The sequence below is a fragment of the Clarias gariepinus genome, chromosome 19 (assembly GCF_024256425.1).
Source record: "Clarias gariepinus isolate MV-2021 ecotype Netherlands chromosome 19, CGAR_prim_01v2, whole genome shotgun sequence".
NCBI classification, from domain to species: Eukaryota; Metazoa; Chordata; class Actinopteri; order Siluriformes; family Clariidae; genus Clarias; species Clarias gariepinus.
The window spans coordinates 8703186-8722287 of NC_071118.1; the positions used below are offsets into that span (position 1 = coordinate 8703186).

The window sequence follows — 19102 nt, forward strand, 5'->3', positions numbered from 1 at the left end:
GGACCAACGCGCTTTCCGTACTAATGTGAGTGAAGTACAATATGGCGCTGTCCTACTAGGGAGCCGTTTTCGTAAAAAAAAGTAGGCAACGCGGAAGCAGACACTGTCCCCTGTACAAAGTTAAATGGATTTTATTGTATAATACGTTGGGGTATAAAAATACGTTTAAAGCATTATGGCGTCTCAGTGTTTAATATTGACAGCTCGGGTTTCTTTCTTTGCACCCCATCGCCTGACATGTGTACAGCATTTACGCACTTTTCCGCCTCTGTGCAACCGGTATGTGGGAATTATACAGAACCGCCCGGTCTTGAATCGATTTAAATGCACGTACTTGACCTCTGAAAGGCGCCACTTTGTGCCGTTACTCTGCGGTCCGCTGGTCCGAAGCTCGCATTCCGCCGTGCTGCGAGATGTGGTGCTGTTCGAGCATGACCGAACCCGCTTCTTTAGGCTCCTGGCTCTGTTCTGTGGAGGTCAGTTTCTTTTCTGGAGCTACTTGGCCTATTTTGCATTTACGGGACTTCGAGACACGCGAAAGAGCAACAAAGAGGGCAAAAAGGTCAGGACGGACCTGGGTTTTTTTAGCTTTGACATGAACCTTGGTTCAAATTCCTGGAGATTTGGATTCACTCTTGGCTGTCTTATTATAGGTAAGTGTTCTGACAGTACATCTTAGACTAAATAAACTCCACCATGACATGTGTACATACTGTACACAGACATTCAACAAGTAAATCTCCAGGGCTGAGGGTTTGATTTCCACCCCCAGTACGTGCGCGTGGAGTTTGCATGTTCTCCGTGTGCTTGGTGGGTTTCCTCTGGGTACGCTGATTTCCTTCCACAGTCCAAAGATCCTCAAATTCTTATGGATGTATACTTATGGGGAAATTTGCTTTGATATATATATATATATATATATATATATATAATTTTATTTGTATAGGAACATGACTGTATTTTACCAAACCTTTGCTCTGGTCTTATTTTTGTCTTTCTCTGCTATAGGTGGAGGGATTGTCGGACTGGGCATGTTGTTCAGCCGACGCTCCGTGAGTCGCGTGGTCCTGCATAAAGGAGGTGGAAAGGTGACTGTGTGTACTCAGTCACCTCTAGGCGTAAGCAATGCCTGGCAACTAACTGTACCTTTGAATCAAGTGGCTTGTCATGCGCACAGACAGGAATCACCTTCCTTCATCCCTCTCAAAGTAAAAGATCACAAATTCTACTTCCTTTTGGATAAGGAAGGAAACCTGACCAATATGAAACTGTTTGATGTCACTGTCGGTGCCTACAGACCGTTCTAGATGTTGTTCCATTTACACGGTTAAAAACCAAGGTTAACAAGAATAAGATTTTACTGCTGATGAAAAATGTGTGTCTTGTAGACTTTTTTATTTGAACCTTTGTACACACATGTGGCATGTAATAAAAGCTGAAATAGCAATAACAAGATTTAGGTGTATTACTCATTTACATTACATCAGTGTCCTGACTTACAAATACAAGCAGCATCATGAAGATATGCTAGTTAAATTTTTGAAGAAAATAAATGTGATTACATTACAATATTTATTTTACACTTACACCTACACAGTGTAGTATTAACATAGTGAGGCATAAATGTATTCATTTTTTATTTAGTACAAAAACAAAAAAAACTACAGAGTTTTTTGTTGCCTGCAGTAAATGGATGCAGATGACACATTGGTATTTATTCAATGAGAACAACATGCTGTAGTTTTTAGTCCTTAGTAAAGCAATTAATTTGAAATGATTCATATAGAGCTGACTGTATTTCCCTGCGCTTGTAATTCACATGAAATGTTCACTGGCAAAAGGGGATTTAAATGATAATCAAGATGTGGGGAAGGCTGTGTAAGCAGGTTCTATTACTAATCCTACAGGGAACTAAGTGCTGTCATGAAAATAATAAATGAATGACTAATTCACATTTGTTACCAAGCAAGTCAAATATGCAGAAGTACTTCAAAACCAGACCTCTGAGTGTAACACCAGGTAATAACCGTTTGGACAGCAATGAGAGATTGTAAAGTTCTTGGACCCAAGCCAGGGTCTGATCAGGCACAAACAGATCGCCTGGACTGTTGGTGTGATAATGAAAACCCTAATTATATTGGTTCTTGCATTTTGTCAAGTAATATAGTATTAATACAAAGGCCTGCCGTTTCTGTCATTTGTTTATAATTGCCATTATAAACAACTTTTTGGTGGTATATTGAGTCTGTCCTAACGATAGTGGACAGGAGTTACTAAGCTGGTGCAGAAATATCATACAGTTTTGAAAACTGAATCAGATGGCCTAAAGCTCAGTCTTATTTTTTATTATTACAGATATTGAAATCTGAGTCACAACTACTGACAAAGACAACAAAGCAGAGGCTGAATGCCACCTGAGGGACAGAGAAACAAAAAGAGAATAGGATGACTGTGGACATTAGGTAGATATCAAATATTTAAAAGGAAAAAAACTAACATAAAAAGAAACAGAGTAAATAAAAGGATTAGGGAAAAGAAATTTGAGCTAGGTATACTAATAAAGAATTATTTACACCTGGCTCAGTGTAGCTTTCAAGTTTAGTTTTAAACTGCTATGTGTAGTATAGTAAGAGTAAAGAGCAAAAAACTAAGCTGAAAAATGAAAGAGCTAGCTATGTCTGACTAAATGAGAGACTGTGAGGCTGGACCCTAATAAGATACTATGAAAAGAGAAAAACAAAGTCTGCACCATTTATCTGACTCATCTGGGGTAACATAACAGTGGAGTGTTCAGGGTAGTTTGTTATTGATTAACAGTCATACGACGAATATTAAGACCACCTGCCTAAAATTGAGTAGCAGACCACAGCAGACTAGGAACATCTTGCAAAAGCTGCAGTTTTGGAATTGCCCTAACACAGTCCTCTAGCCATCATAATCTGTTGTCAATGTCACTCAAATCATTATGTTTGTACTTTTTTTTTCTGCTTCTAACATATCAACTTTAGAAAAATAGATTCACTTGCTGCCTAATATATCACACCACTTCCAGCCGCCATTTGTAACGAGATATTGAAAATGTATCTATTGTGAGAAGGGCCAAATTGTAACGGCTAGACAACTGGGTCAGAGCAACTCCAAAACTGTAGTTCGTGTGCGATGTTCCCAGGCTGCAGTGGTCAGGACACACCAAAGGTGATCCAAGGAAGGAAAACCATTGATCTTGCGACAGAGTCATGGCTGGCCAAGGCTGACGGATGACGGGCAACGGCTAGCCCGTGTAGGCCGAAGCGCTAGTGTAAATCAAATTGGATGAAGGTTAATATTGTTTCTAAAAGAAATGGGTCGGAACACATGGTGCGTTACTGTTTTGGTGGCAAAGGGGGGGGGCTATTTAATATTAGGGCCCTATTTAATATTAGTCATAATGTTATGGCTGATCAGTGTATATTTCAATGAACCCATAAATATAAAAAAAAAAAAATCTAACATTTAGAGTTAATTCACAAACATTAAATCGGAACAATTTTGATTTGTTTAAAATGATTGATTTTTTTCGTAGTGCCGTATGTTCTGTAGGAACCCACAGAAAAGCTTAAGGCTATTAGAAACCACTTGTTTGTGTTTGTTTATTGGCGACTGAAACATGATGATGATGAGGAGGAGGAGGATGATAATAATAATAATAAAAATAAATCCCCTGCTCGTTTGTCTTTTTTTTTCATACCGGGATAGAGTATCACGTACTCACGAGGAGAAGAAGGGAGGGACTGAACCGCAGTAGTGGAGTGAAAAATGAATTGAATCACGTGCTTGACTCTCATCCCTGTTGGAGCGCTGGGAGCCGTTTGAATTCACGCTGTGGCGCGAGGGATTTCAGATCAGGGATTAAAGCAGAGGATGAGATGAAAACCTGCGAGTCTCGAGAAAAAAAGGACTGGAATAAATGACCGGTTTTGACGGTCATGATAATCCTGGTGAACTTTTTGGAGAGATGGATCCGAGCAACAGGAGTGCAGCTTACACTTATGAACTTTACACCGACATGGCAGCACGATTGGATCTGAACTCCACAACCACCCACATGAGCAAGGTGCGTTTAACAGATCGAATAGCTGTGTTTAAAAAAATAGATTGATTGCATACGATACAATACAGAAAGACAAAGTATAAACGCCTTACGCATTGCAACTTTGGCTAAAATGAGAAACATAGTCTTAACAGATACACTAATCAATACATACTTATTCCAATATACTGTATATATATTTATTAAAGGATTGAATCAGTATACCTACTCTCCTAATCATAGCCCGACCTGTTAACACTCCCAACATTTTGTTTTCTTCCTCTTTTATTAGAGTCTGTTGTTGTTGTTTTTTAAGTTTACAATATTTTGCAGAAGATGATGACAGATGCAGGCACATCCACCCTCAGTGCTGACTCTGTCACCTCCAGGCCAGATGATGAGTGGCTTCTCGAGTCCTCTCTAATCTCAGAGTCTCTAGTCTCAGAAGCAGTGTGCGCCTGGGACACCATGGCCTCGTTTCTGCCCTCTTCTCTGCCAAAATGTCCATGTCTCCTGTCACAGTGTTTCACTCCAGAGCTGCTCCATTCTGGGACACAAGACAGATCTCAGGATCCAGACAAAGTTCACAGAAATCAACTTGTACGTTTGATTTTTAAAATTTATTTTTTTACATTTATTCGTAGATGATTAATGTTCCTTTGTGCGGTTTAACGTCCTAAACAGTGGAAGTAGGGACGAGGCTTTCATTTGACTCATCCTATGGTAAAGAGGGCTGTGTGATTCACACCTTAGTCACATAGGATCTCATAGGGTGAGTCAGTGTAGTAATATTTGCGCGGGATTCAGAAAGGACACACTCAGACCAGATTGTAAATCTGGCCGTTGATGAGTAAGTGGAGTAAAATTTGGGGAAATCTGTGTGTGCTGTACAGCTGTCCTCCCACAAGATGGCAGTATCATCATTCACCTGATCCTGCCATTCTCGCTTATGTAAATGTGGGAGAAGGTTTGAAAGAATTGCATCATGAACTTTTATTTTCTTTTTCAAAATAGAGTTCCTCCTTACAATTAACTGTTATTTTTTGCCTCTGAATCACTTCTAGAGATCCGGTGAGGAGTGTGAGAGGAGGAGAGCGCGGAGGGAAAGGAACAGAATAGCAGCAGCTAGATGTCGGGATCGTCGACGCATGCTTACGGACACGTTACAAAACGTGAGTCTCTAAGATGGCATTGTACTTATTTGCTTTTAACTAATATTACATTGTTACCAATTAACCAATTGTTTTATGCCAACTCAAGTTCAAATATAATACTAATTCCTCCCATAATATACAGTATGACACTATACTCTATACGTACTGCTAAACTCTTCTGTTTGGCCTTTAGGAGACTGAGGAGTTGGAGCGTGTGAAGGCTCAGTTGGAGGCAGAAATTGCTGGGCTGGAGAGAGAGAAAGAAAGGCTGGAGTTAGTTCTGGAGGCTCATAAGCCTGCCTGTAAGATGAACGGCTCGAATCCTGAATAGTCATCATTGCTGAACATGTTCAGAACTGAATCTGCAGGTTCAGATCAGTCCTGACAGCTGATATTTTAGTTGAAGAAAGATGAAACCCAATTATGTTAACATAATACACATAAATAACATAATATTTTGCATGTTGTTTACAAATAGTACTGAATAGTACATTTTAATTACTCTGATTTTAAAGAAATCCCAGTTTTTCAGTCTAAATAGTTTAGAAATTTAATAATCAAAATTTTAGCCACCCCATTTAATATGAACTTGTATATTTAGGTCAGCATGGCCTGTCTTACAAGAGTCTATGAAACAGCTATTTGTTAATCTTAGTGTTCTTTTTGGTCCATACTGAGTCTTTAATGTCACAAATTCATCTATGTCCATTTTCAAATTTATTTTAAAAATTGGATATTGCATGAACCCTTGGCCAAAATGCTTTTCTGGACATTTTACTTCTATGTCTTATCTTGCCTGGTGCTGGAAAAGACAATTACAGGCACATAATCACAATAGACATACCTGCAACATGACATACTGTATATGTGGCCAGTAACTTCTGCCAGTGAAACACAATAAAGATATTTAGTCGATACATTAGTTTGTGACTGAGTTATTTCATGAAATCATTTATTTAAATTAATGAATTTTATTTATTCTAAATACAAAGAGTCATAAGCAGATGTCATATTTTCAATGCTAACGGAAAATTCCTGAAGGTTTTAATTTCTGAAAAAAATATGGTGCAAAACAGCTGCAATTTTCAAACTTTGACTTTCCCAAATACTTTCCATGCCATCTAATCATATAAAACACAATTCCTAACAAAGCCCTGTGGGTGATACTACTGCTTAATAATAATAATAATAATAATAATAATAATAATAATAAAAAAGGCACAATCACATCCTAACAAATTGTTTTATACAGTAATTAATAACAATTTGCACATATACTGTAAACATTTTCAATATCTACTTGTCTGAACTAAATCAGACACTTGGCAGTTTTTCCCCAGAGAGAATGTTGATTATTTTAAAATATGCACCTTCAAAGGTTTCAGGCTAAAATGTAATAATCAAATGTCATCAAGATGTGGTCAGGAATATGTATGTTGTGGCCATGCATTAGGTCCCTATTAAAAGCTTACTTATACACATCATTAAAACTACGCAGGAAAGCTTTACTTCTAAATGTTCAACTATTATTATTATTATTATTATTATTATTATTATTATTTGGTTGCCTGTGTGTCAGCAGTAGGTGGCAGCAATGTCTTCTCCAGTCTTAAACCTAATCTCTGGGATAAATGGGTAATGTAGTGCCAAACAAACAGGTCTTGTTGCTATAATCCAGAGAGTGCCTGATATGTACTGCGCATGTGCCAGGCTTCATGTCAGCAAGGTAGAAGGTATGGAGCTGGTAGTGACATGATAAACCAAAGACAGCCATGTGAGTTATCCTGTCCTAGAAAGCAGACATTTTTCAGGTTAATTTTTTTTCACCATTTACCACATTCACCATTTTAAATCTGTTTTCACCGTTATAAAATGTAACATTAATTGTTACATTCTTATAGAATAGTTATTAGCCCATTTGGCTTGACCCTTGAAATACAGGGGTTTAATCCAAACATCAATAACTCAATACAAAGTCTTTTTTGTGTGCGGATGAGTCCAGAACAGAAAGCTCTATAGCTGCAAGAAATATACAAACTATTATTGCACATTTTAAAAATATGTTAATTAAACATTTGGCATTCTCAAATTGCACATGTGAATGAGTGTTGGTATGTGTGTGCCCTGCGATGGACTAGCACCTTGTCCAGGGTTTACCCTGCCTCGTGCCCTATACTGGGATAGGCTACCCCATGACCCTGTATACAGGATTAAGAGGTATAGACGACGGTGATGGAAAAAATCTGTACTAATTGGGCAGTTTAATTTATTTTATAGTTTAATGGGCCCCTGGCCTACAGTATATAAACATTCACTAATCTTGCCTTAATGCTCTTAAAGTCTATCGCAAACAATAGTTATAATTTACGAGATTCCTTGTAATTAAGCTATTTTTAGCATTCTATCTAAATGCTAATCTATTCTATAATTCTGGTTTGTAATCCCTATTTGAATTTTTCCATGACAACACATAATTATTTTTACATTCACACATTTTTTAATGAGTTCTTATCTTCTTGGGGATTTGTTTAACCTTATAAATGGTTTGAAATTCAAGTTTTTCATGTGATGTCAATGGAATTATACATAATTGTAAGCAACAATGCCATTATCGATGAAGGAAAGGAAAGATGAAGGAAATGTACCAGCTATAGTTGAATAGATATTGAGGTCTGGATATTTATTGACTCACAGCTGATGGCATGGTGTCAATCAGGGAAACACAATTTAGCACAAGCTTGGCATATTATGAGGATAAAATGAATAGGTAAAATTGTCTTATTTATTTCACACAAATAAGACAATTAGTGTGATAATATGTGGTCTAGGGAACATTTCATTCTGAGTAACAAATTGGCCAAGGTATTGACATTCAAGTAATCCAAATGGCATCAAAAAGCTTTCAATAATTCTGAATGTAATGCAGTTTAATGCCTTTCAAATTATAAACCCAGAATTTAGAATTGGGTGGCTTAGTCCATACTTAGTCCTTTTTTTCTTGCCACCGTCGCTCTCGGCTTGCTCATCAGGGACAATCTGATCATTTAAATTCTTACACATTTTTCATATTTTGTACAAATTTCCATATAATTTGATACCATAATTTTCTTTTGATTGTCTAAAGCTGCTTTGCGACAATAACAATTGTTAAACGTGATATACAAATAAAATTGAATTGAATTAGTGATTAGCACTGTCGGGTCTGGATTCGATTCCTGTCAAATTCCCGGCTCTGTATTTGCATGTTCTCCCCATGCTTGGTGGGTTTCTTCCCAGTAGTCTGGTTTTCTTCCACAGTAAATAAACATCTGTGAGTCTGAAACACAATACGTACCTGTAAAATGTGCAGCTTTCTAATAATAAAGTTTCCTATCCTAATTCCAAGCTGTAAGAATATCAGAAAATATATTGCAATTGTCAGGATGCGGCTCTTTCTATGAGAGCAATGTCAGTGGAGATGCCCTTTAAAGTGAGACCATGGGCCAGTACAGAACCTTCCAGATGTGCAAGCATCTTTTGCACTGCCTAGCTCATAAAAAGTTATTATTTGAGGTGTTTATCTAGTGAAGTTTATTAAAATTGTGGAGAATACAAATATATACTGTAATATAGATATATATTTATAAGCTTTATGTCTGCCGTTTCAGGAGGAATGCATATAATTATTTTTGGTTTTGTTTGGTTATGGGTATTGTGAGTTCGGCCATATGTTTGCCAGCTCAACGTTCTAATGTTGCTGAACCATGACTTTACAGACGCAGGATTATTCGGGAGGCATTACAGTATGTGTCTTCTGACATGGTTGTTTAAGAAATGAGAAGCTACTCACTGGATCAGTTAGTGATAAATAGGTTTAACAGGTCAATAGTTGTCCAAATTTCCCAAACCTCAATCCTTAATGCAATTTGCCATATTCAAAGGATCTGCTGGAATGTCCTGTTGCAAGACATTTGTGAGGAGATGTGTCTCAGTGGGTCAGAGCTGTTTTGATGGTGCAAGGGAAACCTACCCAATATTTGGCATAATGTTTTAATGTTATGGCTGATAAGTGTATGTTGTTTATTTATGTATGGGTAACATATAATTGTGTCACATAAATACACCACCATTTATTGAAATTGTTAATATATGTTTTTTAACATATATGACTATGTATGTTACATACAGTATGAAAGTCTGTAATTCTCCGACTGATATGTCCATATATTATTTTTCTGTATTGGTTGTTTTGCAGACTTATACAGACTATAATACAAATGTGATATTATTTTATAATTACCAAAAATGTAATTGTTGGAAAATTGCTATATTACAACAGGAATAAAACAGTTTGAGATGCAGGGTTTAACCGGCATGCCATCAATGATAATTGGCCCATTCCAGCACACTCCATTGGATTTATTATATACTTATCATTCCTCAGAGAAACTGAGATTATAGTAAAGTTCACCTAGATAAAGACTTTATATAGGGGGTTAAATCTTTGAATCAAAAAATGAGTGATCATGCAAAACATTTTTTCTTTTATTTATTAATAGTGCTGAAATGCAGCTATTCATCATTACAGAAACTTCCCTCTATCAAATTTATCCTATTCACATCTGAAATTACAGCGGGCTTTTTGTTGAAAGTTCATTTACTCTCTAACCCCCTACTGCATTAGTAACTTGTAGGCTTTTTTCTTGGCAGAAAGTATTGGGTTTAGTAGATTCTTTTGTTGTCTTGCATGTACTGCAAATCTGTGTTCGCTCCAAGGTTTCTCAGTGATGTTGAACTTTGGGGACTGAACCTTCACTTATATCATCTGCAGCTTCTAAAAGGATGACCTGTTCATTGGATGATGGTTCATCGAATCCTTCTGGACATTATTTGAGCCCTACCTGCAGCCATTTTGTCAAATTGGTAACTTTCTCATAGCTCACAAAAACATCATAAAAATAGTAGAGATCCACCTCAGTGCTACATGTTCTACCCCTTTTATAGGCCTTGGTGATAGTCTTCAAATGTTTATAGCTATAACCTTAACTCTAAGTTTTGGCCCATCATTCCAAATCGGTTTATTTCATAATTCTTGAGATTTTTCTACACTGAAATAAAGCAATATGATTTATCATCATATTTACATTTACATTAAAATTTTATTTCCACTGAAATGGAAAATCACCCAATTTATTCAAGGAGATTAGTGCAGTTTCAGATAAGCCTGTATTTGAGTAGTACTGTAAGTTGTTCAGGAGAGACTTTTTCCCTTTTTAACTTTCCTGGTGTGAAAGATTTCTTGATATACATGATCATGGTTTGGCTACACAATTACTGTTTTTTTACTTCTTTTTTTTTTTTTATCAGAGTTTGAATAGTTCTGAGTGGCAATGCCTGGATTTTATTTATAACTTTTCTCTAATTTATAGTGTTGAATAACTTTTTCTTGGAAATCTGTTGAAAATTATTTTGGACTTAGCTATATTTTAGCATCCAGTGTACATAATTCAATAATAGTTTAAATGGATTCCCTCCTCCCCGTGCTTGGTGGGTTTCCTCCGGGTACTCTGGTTTTCTCCAACAGTCCAAAGATAAGCAGGTTAGGCTAATTGGCGTTTCCAAATTGCCTGTATTATGTGCATAGGTGTGTGTGTATGTGTGTGTGCCCTGCGATGGATTGGCACCCTGTCCAGGGTGTACCCTGCCTCGTGCCCTAAGCCTCCTGGGATAGGCTCCAGGTGCCCGCGACCCTGAATACAGGATAAAGTGGTATAGAAGATGAGTGAGTGAGTAAGTGAGTGAGTGAATGTTTTTTCTAAACAAGAAACATTCTTACAGCGCTGGTGCATATGTTCTGATTACAAACAGATTAAAAGCTTTACAGGGATTGCAGTATTCTTAAGTGAGTATTATTTAAGCGTATATCAACCTCTAAATTGTGTAATTTCAGCTATTATTATGCTTTATATGGAATCTTAATATAATATAAAAGTATGATTTGTGCAATCACTATTACTTCTTTTAAAAAACAAAAAAGGGTAAACATATTATAAATTCTAAAAGAAAACTTACAGTATGAGCAGAACTGTGTGATATCTAGTTTAACTGTAAGTGAAACGAAACACTTGAGCTCCTTTAGCAGTATTCTAAGTGGAGGAGCTAAAAGGCCCCCTGGTGGAAAAGCACAGCATCACTTCCTCCTGTCTAATTCTCTGGCCAGGTGAGAACTCATTCAGAAAGCCTCAGGAAAATGGTCTTAGAGTGAACTAGCTAAATATAGCTCCAGAATGATCTGATGATTCACAGTATTTCACTTTCCTTCATTTCCACACTTCCTTGGCCCTCCATTCATTCTTTATACTATTCAATCTCATTTTCCATTCTCCTCACTGACTCATTTCTCCAAAGCAGGGATTACGCTGCTGTCGTGTTCTTCGCCGATTTGAGAATGGCGAGAATAAGCTGCAGTATCTGTCCTTTCAGGACTTTGCCTTCTGTGCAGGCCAGCTCATCAGCTATTGGACTGTGGAGGCCGTTGGGCTGAGCTCAGAGTAATGCACCTAACACTAAATTATTATCTTTGTTGTTGTTGTTATTGTTTATTTATTTTTTGGTTTAGTTACAGTTAGAGCCAAATGTATTTCATTACCAGCCACTGTGTATTTCCAATTAGTATGAACAGGTTCTCAGTAGGGGATTCAAACATTATGAAAATAAAAATATTTTTTTAGAATAAGTATTGGTTCTGTTCTGTTTGACTAAAAAAAGTTATTTTTTGTAAACATGTTTTTATTTTCTGCGCTATGTGCAGTCTTACATTTCATGTCTTTCCCCATCATGATACTATTCATAAAAATTGTATAGATTTATTGTCTATGAGTTGAAGTCAAGGACCAACAAACGTACCTAATGAAAACTGATGTTGTTAAAATATTGTGAATTATAAATCAAGCCTGTGGTTTAGTACACTAGCAGGCCAATACAAACAAAAAATCCTGTTGGCCCTGTTGTTTACATCACTCCTAAAAATAGATGCCTTGCTGTCCCTGCCAATGGAAAACCAAGCACTGCTTATCATTGGGCCAACACTTGGCTGGTTTCAGTCTGGAAAATGGTAGTAATGGACAACTGGATGCCATGATAGAAAAAAATGAATGGACAAAACATAAAGTTTTTTCTATTAAATACTAATTGGATTTGATGAAAGTCAAGAATGTAGACCTAGAGAAAAAATATTTGCATGAACTAAAAGAAAAGGTTCTTGCTAATGATAAAGGCATGCTGGATCAACACAAAAGATACAGGAGAAGCTGCGTGTAATATCAAACTTTTAAGAACTTGTAAAGGTTATAAGGTTTTTCCCTCAAAAATTATTTTTGTTGCGGTCTGGTTATTATTCTTATTAAAAACACTATCACCTACAAGAATGCATAATGCAGGGTTGAGAAGAAACCATCACAGCCAGTACCATTGGTCAAATAAGAGGCAGGCAAGGTTAAAAAAGAAGGGAAAAAATATGGAACCACAAGACATCTTTAAAATACTTAACAAAAAAACCAAACACAAAAACAAAGGATCACACATTAACATAAATGAGCCTTTCCGCTGAAACAATAAAACAAAAGAGTTTAAATAAGCGAACCAATGAAGAATGAACTGAAAATAGGTTATAGCAATTATTGCACACTAATAACGTGTACTAACAAAACACGAGGCAAAACATGAAGCAACAAAAAAATGCATATGGTTATGTTCAACACATCCATGGTATATATTTAAATATATATACGTATCATTAAGGAGAGGATGAACGGGGCTATGTATTGTGACAAATTGGGCAAAACCTCCTTCCCTCAGCCAGGGCATTAAAGATGGGTCGTGGCTGTGTCTCCTAACATGACAATGACCCACAGCACACAGCCAGGAAAACCAAGCAGTGGCTCCGTAAGAAGCATATGGACTATTTAAAAGCAACATAACAGGTCTTTTAGTGTCAGAAATCTGGCTAATAAGCGAGTGATCAAATACTTATTTGACACAGTAATTCACAAATAAATTGTTAAAAAAAAATCATACAATGTGATTTCCAGATTGATCTTTTTAGATTCTGTCTCTCACAGTGGAAATGCACCTATGCTGAAAATTGTAGACCCATCCACGATTTCTAAGTAAGAGAACTTGCAAAATCACAGGGTGATCAAATACTTATTGACCTCCCTATATATATATTATTCCATGGGCAGAATAGAATATCCCCAATTTTCCTGAGGCACAATCATTCATTAAGATAGCAGATCATGGATGCCATCTGAAAAGCCAGCAAGAGTCAAAAAATGAAGCAATGACTTCATAATGAGTCAAGACTTGGAGTGACAATGCCCTCACCAAAGTCAGGAGGTATACTGGACAGGACATGAGTGGCCTGATTGTCGGCCTTTAGGCATGTTTGAAAAGACACCTTGTCTGCATTTGGCTTGCCTGGGCATGTTCTCTTGTCTGCTTATCCCTTCCCCGCACTTTGGTAGGCCGCCTCATCAGGCTTATGATTGGCTTAAGAGGCTACCTTGTTGGCCTTGTGCTTGGGTTTGGCTGGAGAGGCTGCCTTACTGGCTTTGTGCTTGGGCCTGACAGAAGCCTTCATTTAGCCAACTAGAATTGCACTCTATGGCCCCCTCTACCAAAATAATTCCAGGGGAGGTTTATATGCACACTGTGCTTATCCTTCTGAGGAGGATAGAAAACTCTTTGACTATTGTTAAGCTCCAAGGTCTCCTTATAAACACACACATTCAGCCCATACACATGCTTCACTTGCATACATGGTTAAAAGAATATGGACCCCTGACTATCACACCAATACAGTATGTGAGTCTTTCCAAAATTGTCGCCACAAAATTAAAAGCACAAAATTGTGCAAAATGTCTTTGTAAGCTGGGGCAATATGATTTACTTTCACTGAAACTAAAAGACCTAGCTCAAACATGCTCCAGCATGACATCACTCCTGTGCACAAAGCAAGGTCTATAAAGTTGTACAGGGTTTACAGATGTTTGCGTGGAAGAATTTGAAAGACCTGTGCAAATTCCCAGCCTAAACCCCATTGAATACTTTTGGGATGAATTAGAACACTGAATGCATGCCAGGCCTTCTTACTATTGCTCTTGTGGCAGAATGGGCACAAATCCTCATAGCCAAAATCTAAACCTTAGTGAATAGTTTTTCTTGATGAGTTGAGGCTTTTATAACAGGAAACTTGGGACCAACTCCATATTATTGCCTGTGGTTTTGATTGGATTTCCAAATCCTTTTTATCATATTGTCTTACTTTCTGTATCTCATGGGATTGGCCAGGTGGTGATGAGGCGGCCTTCCAAATAACAGCAGCCAGGAAGAAGCAAAGACAGTAAACATGATGTAAACATGGGCGTTGGCAAAAACCGGAAACGTGCAACGAACAAGTAATACTTAACAGGGAAACAAGCTTAGAAACACACTTAATAGGAACCAGACAGCAAAACAAGGAAACAGAAAGGCTTAAACAGACAAACAAAGGAGGATTGTAAGGTTGTAATCACAAGTATCTGTTATGACATGTGTAAAACATCGTCCTTATTACGATTTACATTTATTAGATACTAGTATTTAAAATGGTCCAAGTAAATATTTTACAACCTTCTGATCAGTAGCCTAAAGCCCTAAAGGAAACATCCTGTGTATATATACACTATGTTGAAATGTAAATTATGCCGAAACTGTATACTGTTTTTTTTTTTATTTTGTTTGCTCTTATTAATTGTTATTTGTGATAATTTCCAGTTTAATGTTATATTAATGAGAAATAGTGAAGACAGCAGAAGCTGGACTCTGTATGCATATGTAATAAAGACGGGGGGAAATATTAATTCAGGAATGTATCCTGATTCTGTTGTGTGGTAATTCATCCATCACCACATTGACTCCAAAATAGATTTATTATTATTATTTATTTATTTTTATTATCCTTTATTTATTTTTATTTATTTATTTATTTATTTTTTACATTTGTAATAGAGATACACTGAACAATCAGCCAGCAACATAAATAGACTGTTTTTTTTCTGAATAGACTTGATCGACCATGACCGATCAGCCTTGGATATAATCAATGCTGTGCCAAGTGCACGAGCTGCCAAGTGGTGCGACCCAAATACATTTTTATTGTGTAACGAAGCCTGCAATCAGTTTTTTTTTTCCAAACTCTGACTTAGAAGCAGACCTGTGTTAGAAGCAATGTGTCAAAGTATTACAATTGTAACAAAATAGGGGAAAGGATTAATGCATGGCATCCCTCGGTCCACCAACATACTAAGTTTGTGGTAGTGTTTTCTCTCTGCCTGCTAAGATTTCTTGTTGGGGCACTGGTGGCTCAGTGGTAGGTGTTTCACCTGCCATGCAGAAGGCCCGGGTTCGATTCCCAGCCAGTGCCCAAACCCCAGCCACTGGATGTGGTGCCAGTCCTAAGCCCGGATAAAAATGGAAGGGTTGCTTCAGGTAGGGCATTCGGCGTAAAACCTGTGCCAAGTTGTAGTGCGGACTGGGTATTCCGCTGTGGTGACCCCTTGCCGGGAGCAGCTGAAAGTACAACTGCTAGGATTTCTTGTTAGTTATGTTGACACTTCTGCAATGTGACCTGGATGACATGTGATATTGCAACAAATTGTCACAGTAAAAGTGTGTGAGAGTACAGTAGTATATACCTTGCCACCTAGGTAATATTGAATCAGAATACTTATAAAATCTTAATATAAATCAAATTGTCACCCAAGGTTCATGATTATATTCGTATTTGGTGGTTACTTGTGATTCAGATCTCTGATGTACAGTATAACTGAAGGCTGTTCAACTAAATGCAGTCCTGTTGTTTGATGCAGTTTGGTTGAGTTGCGGCAGACATTCTGCGCCTGTAGTTGGCAATGTAGGTTGTGCCAAGCATGTTGGTGGACAGCAGCTCTAGACACTTTTCTGTTTAATCTGCGTACAGATTATGTAATGTGAGACCTAGACACACTTAAGGACTAAAACTCTGCTGTATCACTTAATATCTACCTAAAAAGTGATACAGCAGAGCTTTAGTCCTTAAGTGTGTCTAGATCTCACTAAACCGTGGTTACGGGATTAAATTAAGCCAAACACTTTAGCAGTGATAAATTTACATGCGCTCACACGAGTCACTACCTTGTCCACAAGGTCAATGAAATAAGCCCTGTATATGTTTTGCATTTGTGAGTTTGGATGAGATTTAAGTGGCTTATTTAAAAACTCATGATACCAAATTTATTAAGTTTAAGCAGGCTTTCAATATCTGTAAGACATTAAACTTGTCTGTTTAAAATCGTTGTGTAGGAAATAAAAAATTTATGTCATTATGTATTACTAATCCTCTGATTCATACTGATCCTTAATTTAGCATCTGATTTCCCACTTACATCCAAAACAGGCCACACTTCTGTCATCTCTCCACAGTTCACTTGCAAAACACAATTAATTAGCAAGAATATTAATTAGGCTATTTCGTCTGAATTTATAAGCGTGAATGGAAAAAAAAAAACATTTGTATGTTGCTCATACTCACACATTACTGATGACTTTGATACCAGACTGAATGTGACTAGGTGTTGTCTTAGCACAGATCTCACCCCCAGTGTAGGAGACTGACATTCCAGATACATGAATGAACAAATAGAACATGTGTATGTGGTTCATTCAATGGATTTGTCATCAGCTTCATTTATCATTTGTACAATGATGATCAAAGTGCTAATATTTATTTGGGGTTGATATAATAATAACGTAGCATGAATCAATCTTGATATTTTTGTTTTATTATGTTTGTATAAACTTCTGATCAGTATTGCATCCAAACTGACCAACGGCAAATATGTGCAGGACCTTGTGGAGAAGCTTGTGCGAGTATTTGTGTAAGATACTTAATTTAAACCCATAATCACATATTAAAGTTCGGTACAGTACTATTCTGTAACATGTGGTTTGAGATTAATTGGATTTATGATTTTTGTGCTTTTGCTTCAGTGACACACACAAAAAAAGGTGAATCAAAATTGATAAATACAGTTCAACTTGAAAATCAAAAATTCACAGGGAAAGGACATGGGATATGAAAGACACTCATTTGCTTCTAGCGCTGGTTACAACTGCAACTGCAAAAATGCAAAAGGTCTCTATTATTAAAAAGCAGTCACAATGATTTCTGCCTTACCGTTTTCTTATTGCAGATTTTTCTATGGAAATAATTAACCAAACCCATTAACACTCGATTTATACCAAATTCACACCTTTCATACTTTATAAATAAACCTTTTATTAGTCAAGTTGTTTCTTTTAAATCCAGACATTTCTGTAGATTGATGTTAAATATCAGGCCATTTAACACTTTATCATTTGGGCCTGCTAGCATGGTATCCAATGCTCCATGAACATACTGGTTTCTATGGTAGAGTTCTTGTTAGTAATGTTCACACATATGTACATTTCCACTCAATCACATTAATAGTGTGTGAGAATGGTATATACCTTGCCACTTACTGTTCACAGTCATTTTTTAAATTTGGCTGGATATAATTTTGGTTATTTGGATACAAGGCAGGGTATCACGCAACACACCCATGCACGCACGCACGCACGCACACACACACACACACACACACACACGCACACACACACACACACACACACACACACACACACACACACACACACACACACACACACACACACTATTGGCAGTTTGGAAACACCTATTCTTCATGTCTTTGGAGCGTCGGAGGAAACCAGAGTATGCAGAGAAAACCCACCAAGCATAGGAAGTATATGCAATATCCAAAAACACAAACCCAAGGCAAAACTTGAATCTTACGACACCATGCAATCTTTATATCAATACATCAAAGAAAAAACTAATTAAATATAGACAACTTCTGTAAAATTTGCAAACAAGATAGAGAAGCACACAGATATTGATTCATCCCTATTTTTGTTAAATAAAACCTGTCAATTTTCTTAGTAGTCAGGACTTTATATTCAACACCTTTGTCTCTTTAAATTCAGTTTTATGTCCTGCAGAGTCATAGCAGAGTCGACTCTGATAAGAAATAGGAAAAACATGTAAGCTGACCATGGCCTTGGGTAATTTTTTTCACACTTTAAACAGGGCTGGAACCATTTTAACTTAAGGGGACATTTTCCTGGTTGTAGTTTTTTTTTAGCTGTCGCTGTCTGGACTGCCTTGATTAGAGATCACTGTCGTAAACACTACTTTCTCCACTCAGCTCATTGTACCCTGCCGATCAGATAAATGGTCTATTGGAGACAGGCTTTTCCTCACTTTCCTACACTAGTTCTGCCCACACCCTGATTGCATACCTTAGTTTGTGCATGAGTCTGTATGTATGTGTGTGAATGCACACGATATGTTAAATCATTACACCTTGGATTGGATTGAGAATTTCTCTAAAACATACCTATGTCTTCTAACAGGTATTAAGTGATACAGAAGAGATACATCAGCGTCATCAAAAGCTGCATCCTGCTAATGTACCATGATTAAAACGGTCTCCTGGTACATCAGAATATTTTAGACAGTGTCTTTCTTACATTCTCAAGTTCCTTGTTTTTTGTGTGAAAATTTTAGTGTTTACACTTTATGGCCATCCATCCAGCTATCCATCCAGGAACCTCTGTAAGTCCAACTAGGTATCATGAAGGCCAATGTTGATTACCATTGTATTTATTCCCATTTTACCTCCGGTTAACATGCACACGCTTTCACACACTACGGGGAACGCCAATTAACCTAATGTGCATGTCTTTGGACTGTGGGAGAAAACTGTGGGGGAGTTTCTGG

General features: G+C 37.2%; 2 protein-coding genes and 1 pseudogene across 3 annotated transcripts; all 3 read left to right on the forward strand.

Moving 5' to 3' along the window:
- Positions 1-37: 37 nt before the first annotated feature.
- On the forward strand, positions 38-1455 carry tmem223 (transmembrane protein 223). Its single transcript, XM_053478955.1, has 2 exons — positions 38-653; positions 1009-1455. The coding sequence occupies exons 1-2, from the start codon at positions 176-178 to the stop codon at positions 1305-1307; spliced, it is 777 nt and encodes a 258-aa protein (XP_053334930.1). The 5' UTR covers positions 38-175; the 3' UTR covers positions 1308-1455.
- A 2139-nt stretch (positions 1456-3594) lies between these two features.
- Positions 3595-6140, forward strand: fosl1b (FOS like 1, AP-1 transcription factor subunit b). 2 transcript variants are annotated; one of them, XM_053479061.1, is made up of 4 exons: positions 3595-4093; positions 4403-4669; positions 5134-5241; positions 5417-6140. In XM_053479061.1, exons 1-4 carry the CDS (start codon positions 3947-3949, stop codon positions 5552-5554), a joined length of 660 nt encoding a protein of 219 aa, XP_053335036.1. In that variant the 5' UTR covers positions 3595-3946; the 3' UTR covers positions 5555-6140. The 2 variants fall into 2 exon arrangements, with proteins under 2 accessions (XP_053335036.1, XP_053335037.1); XM_053479062.1 differs by having other exon boundaries at positions 4406-4669.
- A 2528-nt stretch (positions 6141-8668) lies between these two features.
- Positions 8669-18805, forward strand: LOC128507705 (acidic fibroblast growth factor intracellular-binding protein B-like; annotated as a pseudogene).
- Positions 18806-19102: the final 297 nt, after the last annotated feature.

Bases quoted from the DNA above. Each gene is read 5' to 3' on its own strand.
- fosl1b (XM_053479061.1), top strand. From the start codon at position 3,947: ATGACCGGTTTTGACGGTCATGATAATCCTGGTGAACTTTTTGGAGAG. The intron at 4,094-4,402 runs GTGCGTTTAACA...AATATTTTGCAG, and splicing joins CAACCACCCACATGAGCAAG to AAGATGATGACAGATGCAGG. The intron at 5,242-5,416 runs GTGAGTCTCTAA...TTTGGCCTTTAG, and splicing joins TTACGGACACGTTACAAAAC to GAGACTGAGGAGTTGGAGCG.
- tmem223 (XM_053478955.1), top strand. From the start codon at position 176: ATGGCGTCTCAGTGTTTAATATTGACAGCTCGGGTTTCTTTCTTTGCA. The intron at 654-1,008 runs GTAAGTGTTCTG...TCTCTGCTATAG, and splicing joins TCTTGGCTGTCTTATTATAG to GTGGAGGGATTGTCGGACTG.